General features: G+C 51.2%; 1 protein-coding gene across 6 annotated transcripts in view; it reads right to left on the minus strand.

The window, feature by feature from the left end:
* TCF12 (transcription factor 12) overlaps positions 1-21,968 on the minus strand; it is a 286,427-nt gene that overhangs the window by 92,357 nt on the left and 172,102 nt on the right. For all 6 annotated transcript variants that reach the window (XM_029071273.2, XM_029071272.2, XM_029071276.2 and 3 more), the window contains exon 6: positions 6,526-6,590. In XM_029071273.2, coding sequence (XP_028927106.1) covers positions 6,526-6,590 — 65 coding nt within the window. The remainder of the gene's footprint in view (positions 1-6,525; positions 6,591-21,968) is intronic.

Here is a 21,968-nt window from a genome sequence, read left to right on the forward strand (position 1 = left end):
TCTGGCAAAGAGGACTGCATCGTATTGCATTTACTGTTCTATCTTATCTGGAAAAATTTTCGCTCAGGATCACTTAGCTAATCTGAGTTACGCCACTTCCCAGACCCTTCGATTCGCCCTTGGTAAGGCCCCAATTTTAACAGTCTTCCAAAAACCAGGTCTCTCCTCGGAATGAGAGGACCAACGATCCCCACGTCTCTCCACGTGGTTGTGGATTGCCGGAGGAGGAAAAGGAAGAGGAAGAGAAAGAGCAGGAGGAGAAGGAAGAGAAGGAGTAAGGGAAGGACGAGGAGGAGAAAGAGGAGGAAGAGGAATAAGAAGAGCAGGAGAAAGAGGAGGAGAAGAAAGAGGTGGAGGAGGAGGAGGTAGAGGAAGAGGAGGAGAAGAGAAAGGAGGAGGAGAGAGGGGGAGGAAGAAGAGGAAGGCTGGCTCTGATCCATATATGAAACCACTGTCCTCCCCTCATCTCCCAGTGAATCGGCTCAACAACAGGAAACTGGAAGCAAGTGCTGAATCACCCCCGTCACACACACACACCCCGGGCCAGTAGGACTTCGAAGATCTGGCATCTTTTTCTTCAGAGAGCAAAAGGCTTCCTTCGGTCCCACCCCAAAAGAAAGCCCCACTTAAAGCCCTCTAACCGGATTTCCCCTGCTGGACATTACCATAAATCAAACAGCCACGAGCAAATTATGCTTTCCACAAGAACGAGGATGTTAGCTGGTGACATGGAAACAGTCTCCATACTGTACCATCAGGAGGACACTAATACTATTAGGACTTTTTAACGCCGTCTAGACCGGTGATCACCACGAAGACCAGAACCGGCCTCTAAACGCTTTCGGCCGCTGCTCTCCGTCAGAGGGAATATTCATGAGAGCCCAGCAGGCCCGGAGACAATAGTGCTTTGTCGGCAACATCTGTGATATAGGAGGGGAGGAGGAGCCGCGATGACCCCTCCTCTGCTCGGAGAAGTCGGGCGGCGATTAATGTGGCCGGCAATTAACGTGGCCATTAGACTTGGCTGAGGGAGGCCCGGTTAACGGCCAGTTAAACAGGCCTCGCTGGAGAGGATGGTCTGCTGCCGATGGGCTACGGTTTCTTCTCCCACGAACCCTAGATGCCAACTCCAACGGGGCTCCACGGAACACCCCCAGACTCACTCGTCCCACATCTCGTTGTGGGCAGGGAATGTGTCTGTTTATTGTTCTATTGTTCTCTCCCAAGTGCTTAGCACAGCTCTTGCCCCCCAGTAAGCGCTCACTGAGAGAAGCGGCATGGTGTAGTGGATAGAGTACGAGCCTGGAAGTCAGATGGTCATGGGTTCTAATCCCGCCACTTGTCTGCTGTGTGACCTTGGGCAAGTCACTTCTGTGCCTCAGTTACCTCGTCTGGAAAATGGGGATTGAGACTTTGAGGCCCAAGTAGGATAGGGACTGCATCCAACCTGATTTGATGGTATTCATTCATTCATCCATTCAATCGTATTTACTGAGTGCTTACTGTGTGCAGAGCACAGTACTAAGTGCTTGGGAGAGTATAGTACAACAATAAACAGACACATTCCCTGCCCACAATGAGCTTACAGTCTAGAGTCTGTAGACATTAATAGAAATAAATTACAGACATGTACGTAAGTGCTGTAGGGCTGGGAAGGGGGATAAAAAAAGGGAACAAGGCAGGATGATGCAGCAGGGAGTGGGAGAAGAGGGAGGGGGAATTAGGGAAGGTATCTTGGAGGAGTTGGGCCCTGAATAAAGCTTTGAAGCTGGGGAGAGTCATTGTCTGTTGGATCTGAGGAGGGAGGGCGTTCCAGGGCAGAGGCAGGATGTGGGCAAGGGGTCGGTGGCGAGATGGAGGAGATAGACGAGATCGAGGCACAGTGAGGTTAGCATTAGAAGAGTGAAGTGTGTGGACTGGGTTGTAGTAGGAGAGAAGCGAGGTGAGGTAGGAGGGGGCAAGCTGATTGTTTTAAAACCAATAGTGAGGAGTTGTACAGTCCCTGGCACATAGTAAGTGCTTAACAAATGTCATAAACACAATCAAACAAAATAAATAAATAAATAACTGTGTTTGCTCTAAAAGGAAAAGGGAACCGCAAAACAAAATAAGGAAGCACCAGCCTAAGAAGCACTGGAACTGGTTCGGTTCCCGGGAAAGGAACAATCTGTTCGATGCTGCAGGTTCATCCTCTTTGGGCCTCAGCAGTACCAATAAGTCACTCAGTCAGTCCTACTTATTAAATGTTTACTGTGTGTTGAGCACTGGACTAAGCACTTGGGAGAATACAATATAACAATATAACTGACACATTCCCCACCCAAAACAAGCTTACAGCCTAAACGGAGAGACAGATAGAGAGGAAAGAACACGGGCTTGGAACTTAGAGGACGTGGGTTCTAATCCAGGCTCCGCCACTGGTCTGCTGTGTGACCTTGGGACAGCCACTTGACTTCTTTGTGTCTCAGTTACCTCATCAGTAAAACGGGGATTAAGACTGTGAGCCCCACGGGGGGGGGGGGGGGGGGGGGGACAACTTGATGACCTTGCATCTACCCCAGTGCTTAGAACAGTGCATGGCAGATAATAGGTGCTTAAAAAATACCATAATTATTATTATTATTATCTTAATACCACAGCAGCAATCAATCCATGGTATTTATTGAGCACTTACTGTGTGCAGAGCACTGTACTAAGCACTTAGGAGAGGACAATACAACAGAGTTGGTAGACATGTTCCCTGCTCACGAGGAGCTTAGAGAGGGGGACCAACTTTAAAATAAATTACGGATATGTATGGAAGTGCTTTGGGGCTTTGGGTGGGGTGAATATAGGATGAAAATCCAAGTGCGAGAGCAACGCAGAAAGGAGAGGGAGTCAGGGAAGGTCTTTTGGAGGAGATGTGGCTTTAAGAAGGCCTTCCGGATGGTGAGAGTGATCGTCTGGCGGATATGAAGCCGGAGGGGAGCTCCAGGCCAGAGAGAGGACGTGGACTAGGGGTCGGGGCCAGGCAGACGAGGCCGAGGCAGAGTGAGTAGGTTGGTGCTAGAGAAACCAAGTGGACGTGCTGGGCTGTAGTAAGAAATCAGCAAGGTAAGATAGGAAGGGGCAAGCAGCGATGACGAGGGCCAAGGAAAATAACATTTGCCCTCATGTCCACGGCCTAAAAGAAATAAATTACAGCAGCTGGCTGGATGTAATTTTAATGTGCTCTGCCCCTCCCTTCTACACCCTTTATAAGGAAACTCATGCCCCCGGGAGATCTTTGAGTGTGTTTGTGTTCTTGGTTCATGGGGAGAGGTTCAAACAAGTGGAGACAACTTGGAGAGGAGGAGGGGTTACTGGAAAATGTGGGCATTTTTGTATGCATTATAGATATATCTATATTTACACACGCATGTACATCAAATCAATTAAAATTCAATATAAATATCTGTATTAACAGAATTAACAGCCAACTCCTGATTTTGTGTAGACTACATCACTACCACACCTGCCTCACAAGGTTGTAATCTTGGCAGCATCCTCAACTCATCTCTCTCATTAGATCCACGTCTTCAGTCTGTCACTGAATGCGACAGACTCCGACCGGTTCTACCTTCACAGCACTTCTGGAATCCACCCCTCCATCTCCATCCAAACTGCTACCTTGCTGATCCAAGTTCTCATCCGATCCCATCTGGACAACTGCCTCAGCCTCCTCACTGACCTCCCAGCCTCCTCTCTCTTTCCTCTGTAGTCCATACCTCACTCGGCTGCCCAGATCCCATTAGTCCCCATCTCCCCTCTCCTCCCAAACTCCAACGGTTGCCCTTCATCTCCATCGGCTTTTAAGCCCTCCCACAGCCAGCTCCCTCCTACTTTATATCGCTGATCTCCCTCTACAACTCAACTCGTGCCCTTCGGTTCTCTAACACCAACCTACTCACTGTGCCTCGATTTCATCTCTCTTGCCACCCAGCCCTTGCCCACATCCTTCCTCTGGTCTAGAACCCCCTCCCCCTTCACATCCAACAGACCACCACTCTCTTCCCCTTCAAAATCCTCCTAAAATCACATCTCTGCCAAGAGGCCTTCCCCGACTAAACCTGCCTTCTCCTATTTACTTCCCCTCCCTTCTGCTTCCTGTATCCCTTAAGCACTTTGATTTTCACACCAACCCCACAACATTCATGTACATATCTACCTGTAATTTATTTTAATGTCCGTCTCCCTCTGTAGGCCATAAACTCCTTGTGGGAAGGGAACGTGTCTACCTCCTCTATTGTATCGTTCTCAGGAGAGTGCTCAGTGCAGTGCTCTGCACACATAAGTGTGAATAAACATGATTGATGGATATCTGCGGTGATGGGAAATAGCGACAGCATGAAAAATTGAAGCCCACAGACAATCCAAACATTTCGCTTAGGCCAAAGTTCCGACTTTTCCCACCTGCGTTTCCCAGTTTCTCCCCTCTCCTCAACCAATTAATCAAAGGCATTTATTGGGCGCTTACTGTGTACAGAGTGGTGTACTAAGTGTGTGGAGAGTACAATACAAAAGTTGGCACATGAGCACTCCTCCCACATGGAGCTAATTATCTAGAGGGGGAGACAGACATTAATACAAATAGATGAATTACAGATATGTACGTAATCAATCGATGGTATTTGATGACTACTTACAGTGTGCAGAGTACTGAACTAAGCATTGGGGAAAGGAGAGTACAACATAATGGCAGACACATTCCCTACCCACAATGAGTTTACACCCTAGAAGGGGAGACACATGAATACGAGTGAAAAATTTAGTTCTTACGTCAGTGCTGTGGGACTGAAGGTGGGGTGAATATCAGGGGCTTAAAGGATCCATCTCCTCCAAGCCTTTTACTAGATACCCTCACCCACCTGCAAGCAGACTCATTGGCGTTTCACTGCTCAGCGCTAGTGAAAATGGTAAGAGGCAGGAAAACGGCCAAGAGGCAGAGTAGCAAAAAGAAAAGGCAAAGGATCAGGATAACCCCCACGCGGAGCAAGGCTGCCTGTGAATAATCAAGACTTGGCAGCCTGGCAGATGGCTATTTGAGTATGCGTGTGGATGTGTGATGTTAGGATGGATACAGAACCATACACAGATAGATTGAGCTATATACACATTTATCCATATCCTTCTCTCGTCAGCAGAAAAAAGCCACTGTTGAGGCTGTTTCCCGTGGAAGCCTGTGGGGCTGAAAAGGCCAATGCCACCCCCAAATGCCACCCCGCTGGGTGGGCAAAGACTAGCCTTCATCGTCCATCAGGGTCTTTACTGTGGTGCCCGGTGCTGTTTGCACTTGCTTATGGTCATGCGCGGGCCTACGAATATGGAGAGGCTAAAGTTGGTTTGTTGATTTGATTTCTAGAGGATCCATCCCCCCAGAGGACGCCAGGTCAGGGGGAAGATTCCCTATGATCCCAAGTCTGAACGGGGAAAATGCCTATTTTGGCCAATGGGCCAGCAGGCGTCTCCGGATGACAACTCCACCGCGACCTCTGTGCTCTCCACACATGCCCCCGTCCCTCGGGGACCCTGTCGGCCCTTGCCCGTTCTTGATTCCCACTGCTTCGTTGTGTGAATTTTCTGCTTGCCTGAAACTGAGTTCTACCCATTAGCCGAGCTGGAGGTCTTCGCCCTCGAGGAGCCTGCCATCTAAAATCCCCCACACATATCTATCTGAGGGCCCGCAGACAGCCTATGCCCTCCAAGCTCCGGGAGAGTGATGTATTTAAATCCAGTCCCGGGTCCTTGGCCTCACGTTACGAAGAAATCAGGCTGTGGGTCCAATGAAAGCCAAGCGGCAGGATTTGAATGACACGGCCTTGCCCTTTGACTCTCTTTCTGTTTGGTTTTCGATGTATACTGTCTGTTGGGGATGGGGAAGGCATTGAAGTTATTGGCCACACCGATGCTTATGTTCTTTCAGCTCTGTGCCGCGGGAAACAGGAGAGAACACTTGGGATGGCCAGAGAGAGGGGATAAAGGCATCGGGAAGTGTGAGAATGGTTGAGATTTGGGAGGGAATGATTTCTCGCCTGATCGTTTTTTCCCCATTTTCTCGGGGGGCCAATAATGGTATTCACAGCCGACACATCCAGTAGGCACACAACGTTATCACAAAGACAGGCGACCCCGTCAGGTGGGGCGTGAGCAGCGGCATCTGGGACAAAGGTCGGGGCCGGAGGGGAAAACCACCCTCTCGATCCTGGTGCACCAGGACCAGCTTCATGGAGGAAGTGGGATTTTGAGAGCTCTCTGAATGCTGGGAGCCTGGAGGGGAGTGGTGAAGTGGTGGGGGGGGGGGGGAAGACGAGAGGGCGGTCCAGGAACAGGGTGCGGCAGGAGAGAAAATTGTACTTAATTGCTAAATAACAACCACGCTCAGTCACCAATTAAAGGAGCAGAGCATGGCGGAATAATGTGGGCAAATCTCTACCTCCTCCACTATGAGAGCCTCTCCCGAGCCGCAAAGCCATCCATCCCATGGCTCCCGGCGCTCGCTGCACTTACTTGGCAGCTGGGTAGTCCCGCGTCTCTGCTGTACAGCGGAAAGGAGCCCCGCTCGGACGTTTTCCCTAGAAAACAAAAGAAAATCGTTGGACCCAGGGCACGTCATGGATGGGTTGACATTCAGGTCAGCGTCTTTGCCGGGCCGGAGAAATGGCTTGGGAGGGCGGGGGGGCCACGGGAGATGGCCGGGAAACCAGAGGAGCAGACGACAGACTTTGAGAAGCAGAAGGGTGGGGATTCCCGCCCCAATCCTCTTCTAGCCAAACGCCCAGAACCCTGCGCCGCAAGCGGAACATATTCAATCGTACTTAGGGAGTGCTTACTGGGTGCAAATCGGTAAATTGTTACCCATTTGTACATTCCAAGCGCTTAGTACAGTGCTCTGCACATAGTAAGCGCTCAATAAATACTATTGAATGAATGCAAAGCACTGTACTAAGCACTTGGGAAAGTACAAAAAACAATAAACAGACACAATCCCTGCCCACGGTGAGTTTATGGTCTAGAGGGTGAGACAGACATTAATTTAAATAAATGAATTAGAGATATGGCCATAAGTGCTGTGGGACTGGGAGAGGGGGAAGAGCAAAGGGAGCAAGTCAGGGTGACGTATTAGGTAGTGGGAGAAGAGGAAAGGAGGGCTTAATCAGGGAAGGCCTCTTGGAGAAGCTGTGCCTTAAATAAGGCTTTGAAGCGGGAAAGAATCATTGTCTTTTGGATTAGAGGAGGGAGGGCCTTCCAGGCCAGAGGCAGGACGTGGGCAACAAGGCAGCGGTGAGACAGACGAGATCAAGCAGAGAGAGAAGGTTGGCATTAGAGGAGAGAAGTAGGCGGGATGGGTTGCTATAGAAGAGTACACCCTTACAAACTGCTGTCACCTCTTCTAGAACGAGAAACAAGAATACTGGAAGGTCCCTGTGGACAGAGATCAGTTCTACCCACTCTCCTGTACTGTACTTTCTCAGGTGCTTTAATGTTTTTTTAACAGCATTTACTAAATGCCTACTTGGTGCCATTCATTCATTCAATCGTATTTATTAAGCACTTACTGTGTATAGAGCACTGTTTTAAGCACTTTGGAAAGCACAATACTAAAATAAACGGTGACCATCCCTGACCACAATGAGCTCACAGTCTAGAGGTGGGGAGACAGACATCAATACAAATAAATAAAATTACATATATTTATATTTATGTATATGTAAATATACATGCTGTGGGGCGTGGGGCGGCGGGGGGCAAGAGTAAAGGGAGCAAGTCAGGGCGACGCAAAAGGGAGTAGGAGATAAGGAAAAGGGGGACTTAGTCTGGGAAGGCCTCTTCGAGGAGATGTACCTTCAATAAGGCTTTGAAGGGTGGGGAGAGTAATTGGTGGTGGTGCCAGGCACTACACTAAGCGCTGGTGTAGAAAGAGTTGATTAGGTTGGACACAATCCACAACCCACCTGGGGCTGACAACCAATGCCCACTTTACAGATGAGGAAACTAAGGCACAGAGAAATGAAGTGACTTCCCCAAGATAACAAGGCAGACAGGTGGCGGAGTCGGCATTAGAATCCAGGTCCTTCTGACCCCCAGGCCAGTGCAATAACCACTAGGCCACGCTGCTTCTCTAGCTTAGCGCAGTGCTCTCTGCACACAGAAAGGGCTCAATTAATACTAAAAATTGACCGGTTGGTTGATAGGAGGAGTGATGGCATTGGTTAATTGCCTATCGAACGCAATGTACTCTACTTGGGCAACGCCACGGAAACCAAAAAAACACGTGCCCCTGATCTCAAAGAGCTCACACTCAAAGTGGGAGACAGATATGGAGAAATACCAAATGTTATAAATGCCACAAACAGTTGCACCGTTCCAGAAAATGCTCTGAATTTGGAAAAAATTCTGCTCCATTTCAAAACAACAATCTGGGACTCCTGTCTCCCATAATTAATTATTTGGCAGGACTGAATTCGGAGGCCCACTGGATTACATTAACATTTAAAACAAATGCCACACCACCCGTACCTCAAACGAAGTCGCCAGGGTCTGACTGAGGCTGCCCACGTAGCAGTCAGTACGGTCCGGGGGCCAACCCCGGGGGCGATGGAAACCCATTCAGGTAACTCTCTGAAAGCCCCCACTTCTCAAACATGATGATAATAATCATACTAATAACAAGAGCACGGGCTTGGGAGTCAGATTAGTCTAATCCTGACTCCACCACTTGTCTGCTGTGTGACCTTGGGCAAGTCACTTCACTTCTCTGGGCCTCAGTAACCTCATCTGTAAAATGGGGATTAAGACTGTAAGACTGTGTCCAACCTGATTACCCTGTACCTACCCCAACATCTAGAAAAGGGCTTGGCACAGAGTAAGCACTTAACAAATACCAGAATGAGGATGATGATAATAATGACGATGATGTGGTATTTATTAAGCGCTTATTACATGCAAGCACTAGGGTAGATACAAGTTAATAAGGTCCCACCTGGGGCTCACGGTCTAAGTAGAAGGGAGAACAGGGATTGAATCCCTGTTTTACAGATGAGGGAACTGAGGCCCTGAGAAGTTGGGAGACTTGCCCAAGTTCATATAGAAAGTATGTGGCACAGCTAGGATTAGAACCCATGTACTCCGAATCCCAGGTCCGAGCTCTTTCCACTAGGCCACGCTGCAAGTGGCTCTTATCTGGGCCAGGTCAGGGAGCCGCTGGAGGCCACTCAACTGGCCCCCGAGCACGATTCCGTGGTAACGGTGGGAAACTTTCACTCTGCTGAAGGCCGGGGAACAGGAAAAGAAAGTTGACCATCCCCCAATCCCACCACTCAGCACTCTATCGGCTCAGTTCTCAACTCCAGACAAGCGGTCCCTTCTCAAACTTTGCCCGATCGTAGGGGCTTTCTGTCCATCCGTCCTTTGGTCCGAGTGCTGGGATGTGCTGACCCATTTCTTCACTTCCTCCCCCGGTATCCCCTAGCCCTGGAAACGCACAGATGCGGGAAGCAGAGGGAAGCAGCATGGCCTAGTGGGAAGACCACGGGCTTGGGAGTCAGAGGACCTGGGCTCTAATCCTGGTTCTGCCACGTGCCTGCTGTATGACCTTGGGCAAGTCACTTCACTTTACCCCTCCTTCCCTCTTCTCCCACTCCTTTCTGCATCGCTCTGACCTGCTCCCTTTGTCTCCCCCCAGGACTTGTGTTCATATCTGTCATTTATTCATTTATATTAATGTCTGTCTCCCCGGCTCTAGACTGTGAGCTTGTTGTGGGCAGGGAATGTGTCTGTCTATTGTTGCATTGTACTCTCCCAAGCGCTTAGAACAGTGCTCTTCACACAGTAAGCATTCAATAAATACGACTGAGTGAATGCCTGAATTAAACTTCTGCACCTGCTTTCTCAACTGCAAAATGGAGATTCAATACCTGTTCTCCCTCCTACGTAGACTCCAATTATCTTGTATCTATCCCAGAGATGAGCTTGACACATAGTAAGGGCTAGAGAAGCAGCGTGGCTCAGTGGAAAGAGCCCGGGCTTTGGAGTCAGAGGTCATGGGTTCGAATCCCGGCTCAGCCACTCGTCAGCTGTGTGACTTTGGGCAAGTCACTTAACTTCTCGGTGCCTGAGTTACCTCATCTGTAAAATGGGGATTAAGACTGTGAGCTCCATGTGGGACAACCTGATTCCCCTGCGTCTACCCCAGCGCTTAGAACAGTGCTCGGCACATAGTAAGCGCTTAACAAATATCAACATTATTATTAACAAATACCATGATGATAATAATAATAATAATTATCTTTATGTGGGAATGTCACCAATTTCTGGAGCTCCTGGTGAGTAGGGAAGAGGCTTTAGCCTTAAAGCCTTCTGGGTCCCTCTGTTTTGGTGATTTCTTTCTTGTGGGGAGGGACACGTCTACCAACTTTGTTATATACTAATGATAATAATAGTTGTGGTATTGGTTATGCCAGGCACTATACTAAGCGCTGGGGTGGATACAAGCAAATCGGGTTAGACGCAGCCCCTGTCCCACATGGGGCTCTCAGTCTCAATCCCTATTTTACAGATGAAATAACTGAGGCACAGAGAAGGGAAGCAACTAGCTCAGGGTCACACAGCAGACAAGCCGCAAGCCGGAATTAGAACCCAAGTCCTTCTGACTCCCAGTCCCGTGCCCTACCCAGGAGGCCACACCGCTTCTCTACTCTCCCAAGAGCTTAGTAAGCGCTCGGTAAATACGACCGATTGACTGACTATCTGAAAATCTCCCATTTACCATCTAAAAGCAGCCGGGCATCTCTCAGGCCACCAAGGGCTAGTTAATCATCGCCACAGAAATCTGGCAGCGACCCCCACACCCCTGGCCTCGATGTTACCACGAAAGATCAAAACTGGTAAGGATCGGTAACCCGGGGCCCAGCTTCCAAATTGCCCCAGCTCAGATTAGGAGCGAATAAGACTCGTATTTCAGGGGGCAGCACACACCCTCCTTCCTGCTCCCGGCACAGAAAGAAATGTGACGCCGCAGCCGACCCCGAGCCCTACCCAGGACTACCGAGAGGGGTAGAATTCGATCAGATCCATGGAATACCGCCGCGGTATTTCAACATTTTCACCTTCACCATCCAGAGAAAGAACAAATGATTTCTAAATTCAGAGAACCGTAATGACCGTAAATCCAAGCACCCGGCCTACAGAAAGCAGAATGGCGGCTAACTTTTTTAAAGGCGAACTCTAGATTCAACGCGGGCCACTGGACCTGGTATTAATTTGCAGAATTACAAATAAAGACATCAAAGGAGAAAAAAGCTCCCCATGAGACGCTGCTCTGAAATACCTGAGTAGGCCCAGTGGATAAATGGCCACTGCACTGGAATGCCCTGATCTAACCAGCCACATTCCGTCAGAGAAAAAGGAGGAAGGGAAAAAAACAGAAAAAAAAAAAAACCTAAACATTTTTCTGCTGAAGCAATTCGTCTGCAACCGCCATCAGGCACAAAGCAAATAAAATACCTCGTATGCAAAATTATTTGAAGTAACATGAATCACGCTGTTCACATTAACCAGACTCAGCATTTTCTTTCCTGAAAACGAGAATCGTACCCGAAATGATAAACAACATTGGTCGAGTCCTGCAGGCAGGCGCTAAAACAAATATTCGGGAAACGGTAAATTACACGGGCTGGGGGAGTTATTCCATCGGGTGCTGGATGTCGCGTGTGAGGATCGCGGGGGACCAGACGGCGAGGGGGAGGGAGGCGGCAGGGTGTTGCATTCAGGCAGGGGAGGGGGCCCGCTCTGGGGAGCCGGGTGCTCCGGGACCTGGGGATGCCGCTGTCAGAACCGGGGTCCGGTGGCGGGAGCAGGCTGGACTGGGCTGCTGCGGCACTGCTAGGTTGGTTGGAGCAGCTGGGAGGCTAGGGTTAGCCCTGGTCCGGCTCCGAGGGTCTCTAGCCGGAGGATGGGTTACCTGGGCCGGACCCCCACCCTCCGGCTCGGCCCGGGGCTGGCTCGGTTTCAGGGTGAAGGCGGGAGCCCAGACTGAATGGAGGTACACTCTGCTACACTTTCTCCCTCGTTGGACCTTGGCTTTGGGATGGCACCAGAGGAGGGAGGAGAAGGGGGGAGTGGGGAGAGGGAGAAGAGAGAGAGAGAAAAAGAGTGACACAGAGAGAGAGAGCGGGAGAGAGAAACAGAGAGGGAAAGAGCGAGAGAAAAAAAGAGAGAAAGTGTGAGAGAGAAATAGAGAGGAAGACACACTCACACATGCGCCCGCACGAGGCAGGCAACCCCTAGGCCAGCGAAAGCAGGTGGTGCTGGTTTACCAGTCAAGGGAACCCACAGGCTACCAGTGACCACACAGGTATCCTTCAAGCTAGAGGGCACTGAATAACCTCAATCATCGAAGACGCCGGCTTGCCACCACCAAGAGCGGTCTATGCCCAAAACCTGCCCGAGGAGGGAAACGAAACGGATGGCCCCGGAGCCACAGACGCCCCCCTCGCCCGCCCGCCCCACGTCCCCCCGCCCTCGGAGCGCGGTTGAAGCAGTGCAGTCTAGTGGAAAGAGCCCGGGTCTGGGAGACAGAGGACCTGGGGCTCCACCACTTGCCTGCTGGGTGATCATGGGCAGGTCGCTTAACTTCTCTGTGACTCAGGTTCCTCATCTGCAAAATGGGGATCGATATCTGTGGTCTCTCCTTTTTAGAATATAAATTCCACGTGGGACCTAATTATCTTGTATCTACCCAGTGCTTAGTATAGTGTTTGGCACATAGTAAGCATTTAAAAATACCACAATCATCATCATCATCATCGCTATTATTCACCTCTCTGGGCCTCAGTTTCCTCCTCTGTAAAATAATAATAACGTTGGTGTTTAGTAAGCGGTTACTATGTGCCAAGCACTGTTCTAAGCGCTGGGGTAGATACAAGGTAGTCAGGTTGTCCCACGTGGGGCTCACAGACTTAATCCCCATTTTCCATGGGGATTCAATGTCTGTGTGCCTTCCCACTTAGACTGGGAGTCCAGTGTGAGACAGGGACTGGGTCCAACCTGCTGATCTTGTCCGATCTGTCAGACTGGCCGGCCGGCCGCACACTGGGTCAGTGGGTACTGCCGATCACGGGCAGCATGGCACAGTGGATAGAGCACGGGCCGGGGAGTCAGAAGGTCATGGGTTCTAATCCCTGCTCCACCACTTGTCTGCTGTGTGACCTTGGGCAAGTCACTTCACTGGGCCTCAGTTATCTCATCTGTAAAATGGGGATTAAGACTGTGAGCTCCATGTGGGACAGGGACCGGGTCCAACCTGATTACCTTGCTCTACCCCAGCGCTTAGAACAGTGCCTGGCACAAAGTAAACGCTTAACTAATACCATTATCATTACTATTATCCCCTACTTTTCTGTCCCCTGGAAGGGCCCCTTTCCCTGCTGATTGACTGTGGTCCCAAACGCTGTAAATCCCGTTAAGTGGATAAAGTACAGTCCGATTCAATTTAGACATCACCAAAATTTTCAACAGGGATGCTCGAGAGGAAAAATGAGAATCGCCGAACGAGTGGCCCTTTCTCATCATGCACTGGGAAAGTGGAAATCCATGAAAGCTAAATTCTCTCCCTTGGTGGCCTAATAGGGGAAACCGGTTATGATGTAGTAATAGTACCTGCACTTATTGATTGCACTAGACACTGTACTGAGCGCTTGGGAAATTCAAAACAAAAGTGACATCTCTTGTGCACAAGGAGCTTACATTCTAATGAGGAGGGGTCGTATTGGATTTCTTCTGGACACAACACAAGAATAACCAAAAAGCAGAGCCTCCTTTGCCTCCGGTTTGAAGGAATGACACCCCTACGAGAGGTGAGTGGTCGAGAGATCGAGAGCCACAGGGCCGGCGGCTAACCCCGGGATCCTTCCAGCCCTGGCATAAAACATTCACTGGGGTGGCCCGCGATGGCAACTGCGCACCCCACCTCCAAGCCCACGCCTGTCCTTCAGGTGCATGGAGGACCACCGAATTTTGCATCTGGAAACACGAATCCCCCGGAGCCTTCAAGAAAATCTCCACAGTTGTTCTCCAAGGAAGACGCCTCACCGTGGGCCCAAGCCGATGTAGATTCGTGGGCCGTGGCGGAGTGCGCCTCGCCCTTGGGAGGGCCAACGTCCCCGTCGCTGATGACGATGGAGGCCATCAGGCTTCTCACGTGCACCTCCTCGATGTCTCTGAGCGCAGAGGCGTATTTTGCCGACATCTGAAGGTCGGATCTTCGGAAGGAAGTCTGCGGCCTTTTGACCTCAATCCCTCAGGGGGCCCGGGCCTCCCCCAGCTCCATCCGGAATATCTCCATGCCCCCTTTCCTCCGCCACACTGGGGCACGAACCTCTAGGCTCCAGCTCCCGGGCCAGGGTGGGGCATGCCTCCGAGGGCACCGGGAGCCTCGCTTCCAGGGTCAGGCTTCTGGCCCCGTCCCTCGTTGAGTGGGGGCCGGGGGGAGGCATCCAAATCCCCGACTTCCCCTCTTTCGGTCCCCGACGGTCCTCCCGCTGACACGCCCTCCCCGTCCCCGGGCTCGGCGAGGCCTACTGTCCTGCACCTATGGGACGGAGGAAAATTCCCCTCCCCGCGCCAAGGAGGGCTCCTCGCCCCGCAGCGCCGAAAGAGACGACGGAAAAGGCGAAACGGTCCCCGAGCTGAATGCCTTCCTATTTTCTTCACGACAATTTGTTTAAGTGTTATTGGCTAAAGCCGGTGCCAAGCCCGCTGCTGGCTACGTCGAAGATGTTTAAATATCTAGTGCCAACAAGCGCAGCTGCTCCACTAGCTGCACCCTCCCCCCGCTCGCTCCCTGCCAAATTATTCACTCAGCTATGAATGATGAGGCGGCGGCACAGCAAAATGCCAAGTGCAAGTGAGATTAGCGATAAACCGAAGGATCCCCGCAGAGGTCAGTGATTAGCAGGTCTCCAGTTGTAATCACTTTTCTAACCCGGCCTTTATCTCATCCTATACTCCATCTTACCTCGGCACCTTCTTCCCGGGGCCGGCACCGGAGCCCGCCGGCGGCTTCCCTCCCGATCGATAATCCCCGCAGCCGGCCTTCCCCGGGATAAGAGCGCAGCCGGAACCGGGGCTTTTCGGTCGGTCTGACGGACGCCTTCTCCCGTGGGATTTCGGAGCGGAGGATTAACGAGCCGATGGTGCCGAAACGGTCCCCGACCCAGCTACCCCGGAATCGTTCTGGAGCCAGATTCCCAGATGGGACCGAGCCGGACGGTGTCACGGCCTCCTGGGAGACGTGGATTTGCAGGGTTCAAGCTCGTTGTGGGCAGAAAATTGTCCGTCTGTTGTTAGAGTGCACTCTCCCAAGTGCTTAGTACAGTGCTTTGCACAAAGTAAGCATTCAATAAATACGACTGAACGACGGAGACCTACGGACCACTTGGCAGAGCTCCCTAGAGCCGGACCCCGCTGCTTTCGTGTCGGAGCCCGACCCTGTGGAATCTGATGATCTTGTATCTACCCCAGCGCTTAGTATAGTGCCCGGAGCACAGCATGGCGTAGTGGATAGAACACGGTCCTGGGACTCAGAAGGTCATGAGTTCTAATCCCAACTCTGCCTCTTGGCTGCTGCGTGACCTTGGGCAAATCATTTCTCTTCCTCTGAGCCTCAGTTCCCTCATCTGTAAAATGGAGATTGAGACTGTGAGGCCCCACGTGAGACAGGGACTGTGTCCAACCCAATTTGCCTGTACCCACCCCAGTGCTTAGTACAGTGCCGGGCACATGGTAAGTGCTTAAAAAATGCCATTATCATTATTATTACTAAGTACCATTTTAAAGATATTGTAGGTCCTATCCTTGTAATGGCCAATTCATTCTGACCTCCTCTAGACTAAGTTTCTTGTGGGCAAGGAATACGTCTACCAACTCTATTGTATTTTGCCCTCCTGAGCGCTCAATACAGTGCTCCGCCCACAGAAAGCGCTCAATCAATACCACTAATTGACAGATTGATTGGCCCTTCACTCTGAGGCCGTCCCAGGCTGTAACTGAGTTCAGACTCAGTTCAGGTCCTTCGCAGCTCTTCCTCACCTTCTCAAACGCTGAGAGTTTCAAGACCCCATTGCCCTTCCACATCCCTGGGCTGCTCTGCTACTAGTTAACTAGTTATTTTGTTAATGAAATGTACATCGCCTTGATTCTATTTAGTTGCCATTGTTTTTAAGAGATGTTCTTCCCCTCGACTCTATTTATTGCCATTGTTCTCGTCTGTCCGTCTCCCCCGATTAGACCGTAAGCCCGTCAAACGGCAGGGACTGTCTCTGTTGCCGACTTGTTCATTCCAAGCGCTTAGTACAGTGCTCTGCACATAGTAAGTGCTCAATAAATACTATTGAATGAATGAATGAATGAATGAATGAACAGCAGTTACATCTTTGGATGTTGTGGGCTCAGGCTGGTGACTCCCGTATTTCCAGCTCAATGGGCTTGACTCCCTCCTGCCTCCACCATCTTTCTTTCCCGCTTAGCGCCAGAATGACTCACGTTACTGGCCCTTCGGCCATCCTAGGCTGCTCTTCCTAGAATCCCAGGCCAGATGAACCGAAGGCCACGCTCGAGCCCAACCCGGCAGTCTAGACCAACAGTCCCAAAGCAATGCCACCGGCCAACCTAGGGTCCTCCCAGTCCAGGACTTTGCCTGTGCAGCAACACTGACTTACGCTTGGAGCAGTCGTGGCTTGAGGCAGACCAGCCGACATCCATAACTCACCCCATCTATGGCCCTTAATTTTTCTTCCATTGTCCCAGAATGGAAAGACAACTCACTTCACGGCGTCGATTCACTTTCAGGATTGTTCCTGGGTTTCTCTGTGGGCTGAACCCTTCCAGCTCACAGAGAGGCCTCAGACCCTCCTCCCTCTCGGAGCAAATGTCCTGCCTCTGGCCCGGACTGCCCTCCCTCTTCCTATGAGACAACAATTCTCCCCACCTTCAGAGACTTATTTAAGGCACGTCTCCTCCAAGAGCCCTTCCCTCAGCCTTCATTTCCTCTTCTCCATTCCCTCCTGTGTCACGCTTGCACTCGAATCTGCTCCCTCTTCTCACCCCTCCCTCGGCCCCACGGCACTTTTGGACATATCCGTAACTTTCGTATTTACATTAACGTCCGTCTCCCCCTCTAGACCGTAAGCTCGTTGGGGACAGGGCACGAGTCTGTATTTTGTTATACTGTACTCTGAACATAGTAAGCGCTCAATAGATACGACCGACCGACTGATGGGGCTCCAGGTGTGTCCGGCAGCCGCCTCGATAAATGTTACTGCTCTTAATATTGGCTGCTCCAAGCTCCTGTCCCTGGGGTCTTCTTCCCCCTGTCCCCTAGAGGTGGTTCGTTTATTCATTCAATCGCATTTACTGAGTGCTTACTGTGTGCGGAGCACTGTACTAGGCGCTTGGAAAGTACAATGCAGAAACATATAGTGACAAACCCTGCCCAACAATGGGCTCACAGTCTGGGTGGTTGATATGGGCCTTCCCGTTGCCCTTCTTCCTTTCCCTGCAGCCCCCTGGGCCATAAGTTACTGTTCTCCACGCGGGCAGTCACTTCCCACACCCCCACCGCCCCTTGAAAAAAGGGGACCCTCTGTAGGAACCGTGCTCTGAGAAGACCAGCCGTGGGATAATAATAATAATAATGGTATTTAAGTGCTTACTATGTGCCAGGCACTGTTCTAAGCACAGGGGTAGACAAAAGGTAATCAGGTTGTCCCGCGAGGGGCTCACAGTTTTAATCCCGATTTTACAGATGAGGTCACTGAGGCACAGAGAAGTGAAGTGCCTTGCCCAAGGTCACAGAGCAGATGAGCGGCGGAGCCGGGATTAGAACCCACTTCCTTTGGCTCCCAGTCCCGCGCTCTTTCCACTAAGCCAAGCTGCTTCTCGGTGCTTCGTTCCCACTGATTCGGGGGCCTGAAGCCACCGGCTGGTATGGACCACATAGTTTTACTGGCCCCGATCTATTAAGGAGGGTCATCCCCAGGGCCAGAAAACACTTCTCCGCCACTTGTCTGCTGCGTGACCTTGGGCAAGTCACTTTACTTCTCTGAGCCTCAAGGACCTCATCTGTAAAATGGGGAGCCCCAGGAGGGACAGGGAAGGTCAAACTCAATTTGCTTGTATCCACCCCAGTGCTAGTGAATGGTACTGGTAAGCGCTTAACAAATATCATCATTATTGTTATTATTATTATCGTTCTCCATAGGCCTGGCGGGAACCCCAAACGCTCTCTCGGTTCCAACGTTGGGGCGACACAAAATCTGTTCAACGACCGAATTTACACTTGCGCCGTTCACGCTTCGGTACAAAGCGGGAGAAGGCGACGAGCTGGGAAAGAGGCCTGGAAGTGATTTAGGTTAACGGCTCGTTTACTCCCTCGACTTTTGGGGTTATATTCAGAGTATCTATTTTGGGAACTGCGGCGGAAGTGACTGCTGCTTCATGCAGGGAACTGCTCTTTTCCCAGATGAATAGAATATCCATTCTTTGGCTCACAGTTTCCATGACACTAAAAACAAAACATTCATCAGCACCAACTTAGTGTTTGATGGTAAATGCAGCTGCAGGCTCGCAATGTCTCCCGACTCGCCTCTCAGAACCGAGACTCTCTATTTCCCCAAAGCAGTTTTATTGTTTTACCGGCAGAGCTCCTTCCTGCCCAAGTCCCAGAGCCTGAAATGCCTCCCCCGTCTCCGACCCCGCTCCCCTCCCCGAAGCCCAGGCCCGGCGAAAAGTCCCTCGATGATGCCGAGAGCCCCGGTTTCGCTTCCTAACTGCGAAAGCTTTGGTGATTTATGTAGTGCGGACTCAAGGCCTGTACTGCATTAAAACGGTATTAGAGCACGGCTTCCCAACGGGGAAAACTCCTTCCCGGGAAAGGCGGGATCGCCGGGCCCCGTTTGACGGGATCACGGGGAGAGAGTGCCCCCTTGTGACACGGCGCTCCTGCCTGAGCTGCGGCTCCCACGTTGATTCCCTTGGGGGTCTGGGGAAACGGATTGAAGTAATTTTTATGACAACCATAGAAGCAAATGGGATTTGATCGCTAACACTTCCACCTCTATTAAATCCTCGCTTGCTTCGATACAGATGTGCCGGCTATTGGATCGCATTGATTTGAGCACGAGGGGCCGCAGAGTCTTCGGGAATGGAGGGAGCATACGTGTCGCCGCTCCTACCGAAGGGACCCATTTACCGCTAAAAAAGAAAACGCTCGGTTGCTTCTGGCGGCGGGCAAGAAGGGAGGGGAGACTGTTGACAACCTCCGGCCCTATCTCCCCGCCTCGGCGGTTCACACCTGGGGGCCACCGCCCACCGTTTCACCGGCCGCTCTCACCTCCGAAGTTTCAATCACTCAACGGGTGAGTTTCGGGAGTCTCCTTTCCAGAGGGGCCCAATATGGGCTTGGCTGGAGCTCGGTCACCGAGCCATATAGATACGACACTGAGGAGAGGCTGGCTAGATGGATGTACGGATGGATGAATGTTCCTTTATTCCGCCTGGCTAGAGTGGCCATTTCTGAGTGCCCCCTGGGTGCAATGCACTGTAGTAAGCGCCTGGGAAGTGTAGAACAAGTGACATATTCTCTGCCCACGAGAAGCCTCCGCTCTAACGCGTCCACCTTGAACCGGACGGGAGACAAGAGACAGAGTCGCAGGTGGACGTCCTTCCCGCTCCCAAGTCTGTGACCAGGCGTCCTTTCCCCAAGAGCTCAATCCAGTGCCCTGCACGCAGCTGGGCGTGCAATAAATACCACTGATTAAATGATTGATCAGTAGCTCCTGTGGCTTGGTGGGGAGGTTTTAAAAACCCAGGCTCCCCCCAGATATCACAGGTATTATTGGTCCCCCTTTTCCAAACACACTAACTCTTGTTTTTCTATGAGGGATCGATGCCTGGGTGCAAAATGACCCCTTAAAAAGCCTGGGGTTCTTGGGGGTGTTCCATTAAAATCAGGTTCCAGCAGGATTTCCAAGGAGAACTCTCTCCGTCACCAGACTGACGGACAGAGTGATGACTTCAAAGCAGCGTGGCCTAGTGGAGCGAGCATGGGCCTGGGAGTCCCATGCGCTTAGTACAGTGCTCTGCACACAGTAAGCGCTCAATAAATACGATTGAATGAACGAGTCAGAAAGACCTGGGTTCTAATCCGGACTCTGACAACTGCTTGCTGTGTGACCTTGGGCGAGTCACTTCAGTATTCTGTGCCGCAGTCTCCTCCACTGTAAAATGGGGATTCCTGTTCTCCCTTCTACACAGACTGTGAGCACCATGCGGGACACGGACTGTGGCCGACCTGATTAACTTGTACCTACCACAGCATTTAGAACAGTGTTTGACAAAAATGGAGAGCTTAACTAATACCATCAAGAAAAAAAAAATCAGTGTCAGCTCAGGCCTTCCTTGATGGCTGACAGCCAGGCAATTACTTTCCCCTCCTTCAGAGCCATAATAATAATAATACTAATGCTGGTATTTGTTAAGCGCTTACTATGTGCAGAGCACTGTTCTAAGCACTGGGGTAGATACAGGGTAAACAGGTTGTCCCACGTGAGGCTCACGAAAGGCGCATCTCCTCCAGGAGGCCTTCCCTACGCCCCCCTTTCCTCTTCTCCCACTTCCTTCTGTGCCACCCTGACCTCCTCCCTTTATTCGCACCCAACTCTCACCCTCACAACCCATGTCCATATCTGTCATTTTATTTATTACAATTAAAGTTGATCTCCCCCTCTAGCCTGTAGGTTCACTGTGGGCAGGGAACGTGTCTGTTACATTGTCCTACTGTACTCTCCCAGGCGCTTAATAAAGTGCTCTGCACACAGTAAGCGCTCAGTAAATAATAATAATAATAATAATAATGTTGGTATTTGTTAAGCGCTTACTATGTGCCGAGCACTGTTCTAAGCGCTGGGGTAAACACAGGGGAATCAGGTTGTCCCACGTGGGGCTCAGTCTTAATCCCCATTTTACAGATGAGGGAACTGAGGCACAGAGAAGTTAAGTGACTTGCCCACAGTCACACAGCTGACAAGTGGCAGAGCTGGGATTCGAACTCATGAGCCCTGACTCCAAAGCCCGTGCTCTTTCCACTGCGCCACGCTGCTTCTCGACTGAATACAACTGAATACAACTGAATACAAATACAACTGACTGACTCTCTGACAGGGCTTCAAGGCTGAGCAGGGCCCCGGGACGGGATGGATTCCAGGGCGTGGGGTCCCCGGGCTCTGCTGCCAAAGCCTCCCTCTCTGGTGATGGCAGGGAGCGGTCCCCGATGCCGGGGCTGAAGTGAGGAGGCTCTGGGTGGGCTGGGTTGGGTGGGCAATGAGTCCCGGAGCTTTTGGGCAGCCTGAATTCAGAGAGGGACGGGGCTGGACTTCTGAGGCTCAGGCAAAACACTGCGGTCCCAAGATGTCCCTCCGCCCTTGCCTTCCACCTTCTTCTCCAGCCCGTGACCATGTGTGAGTGGGGGGGTGGTGGGGGGGGCAGCCCCTGGGCAAGAGCAGAAAATTGCAGCTTGGTGAGTCTGAAACCTTTCAGGATATCAACAGGACACTTGGAAGGTTTAAAATGAGGAACAAACAGGCAATTTAGGAAACACCTGCAAAAGTGGTGCCGACCCTGAACTCGGGGCTCTAAAATAGTAGGATATGGGGATGGGAGGGGGTGGAGGGGTGTCCATCGTAGGCTCGGCTGCTTAGCCGACCCTCTCAGATCGGATAAGCCCTTCTCCCTGGCCAGCCAGGACCCCGCACAGACCAATACCAATGACTGTGGTATTTTTTAAGGGCTCACTATGTGCCAGGCACTGTATCAAGTGCTGGGGTACATACAAAATAATGAGACTGGACACAGTTTCTGTCTCACACAGGGCTCTCGGTCTCAATCCCCATTTTACA

This window comes from Ornithorhynchus anatinus, chromosome 8 (assembly GCF_004115215.2).
Source record: "Ornithorhynchus anatinus isolate Pmale09 chromosome 8, mOrnAna1.pri.v4, whole genome shotgun sequence".
Classification (NCBI taxonomy): domain Eukaryota; kingdom Metazoa; phylum Chordata; class Mammalia; order Monotremata; family Ornithorhynchidae; genus Ornithorhynchus; species Ornithorhynchus anatinus.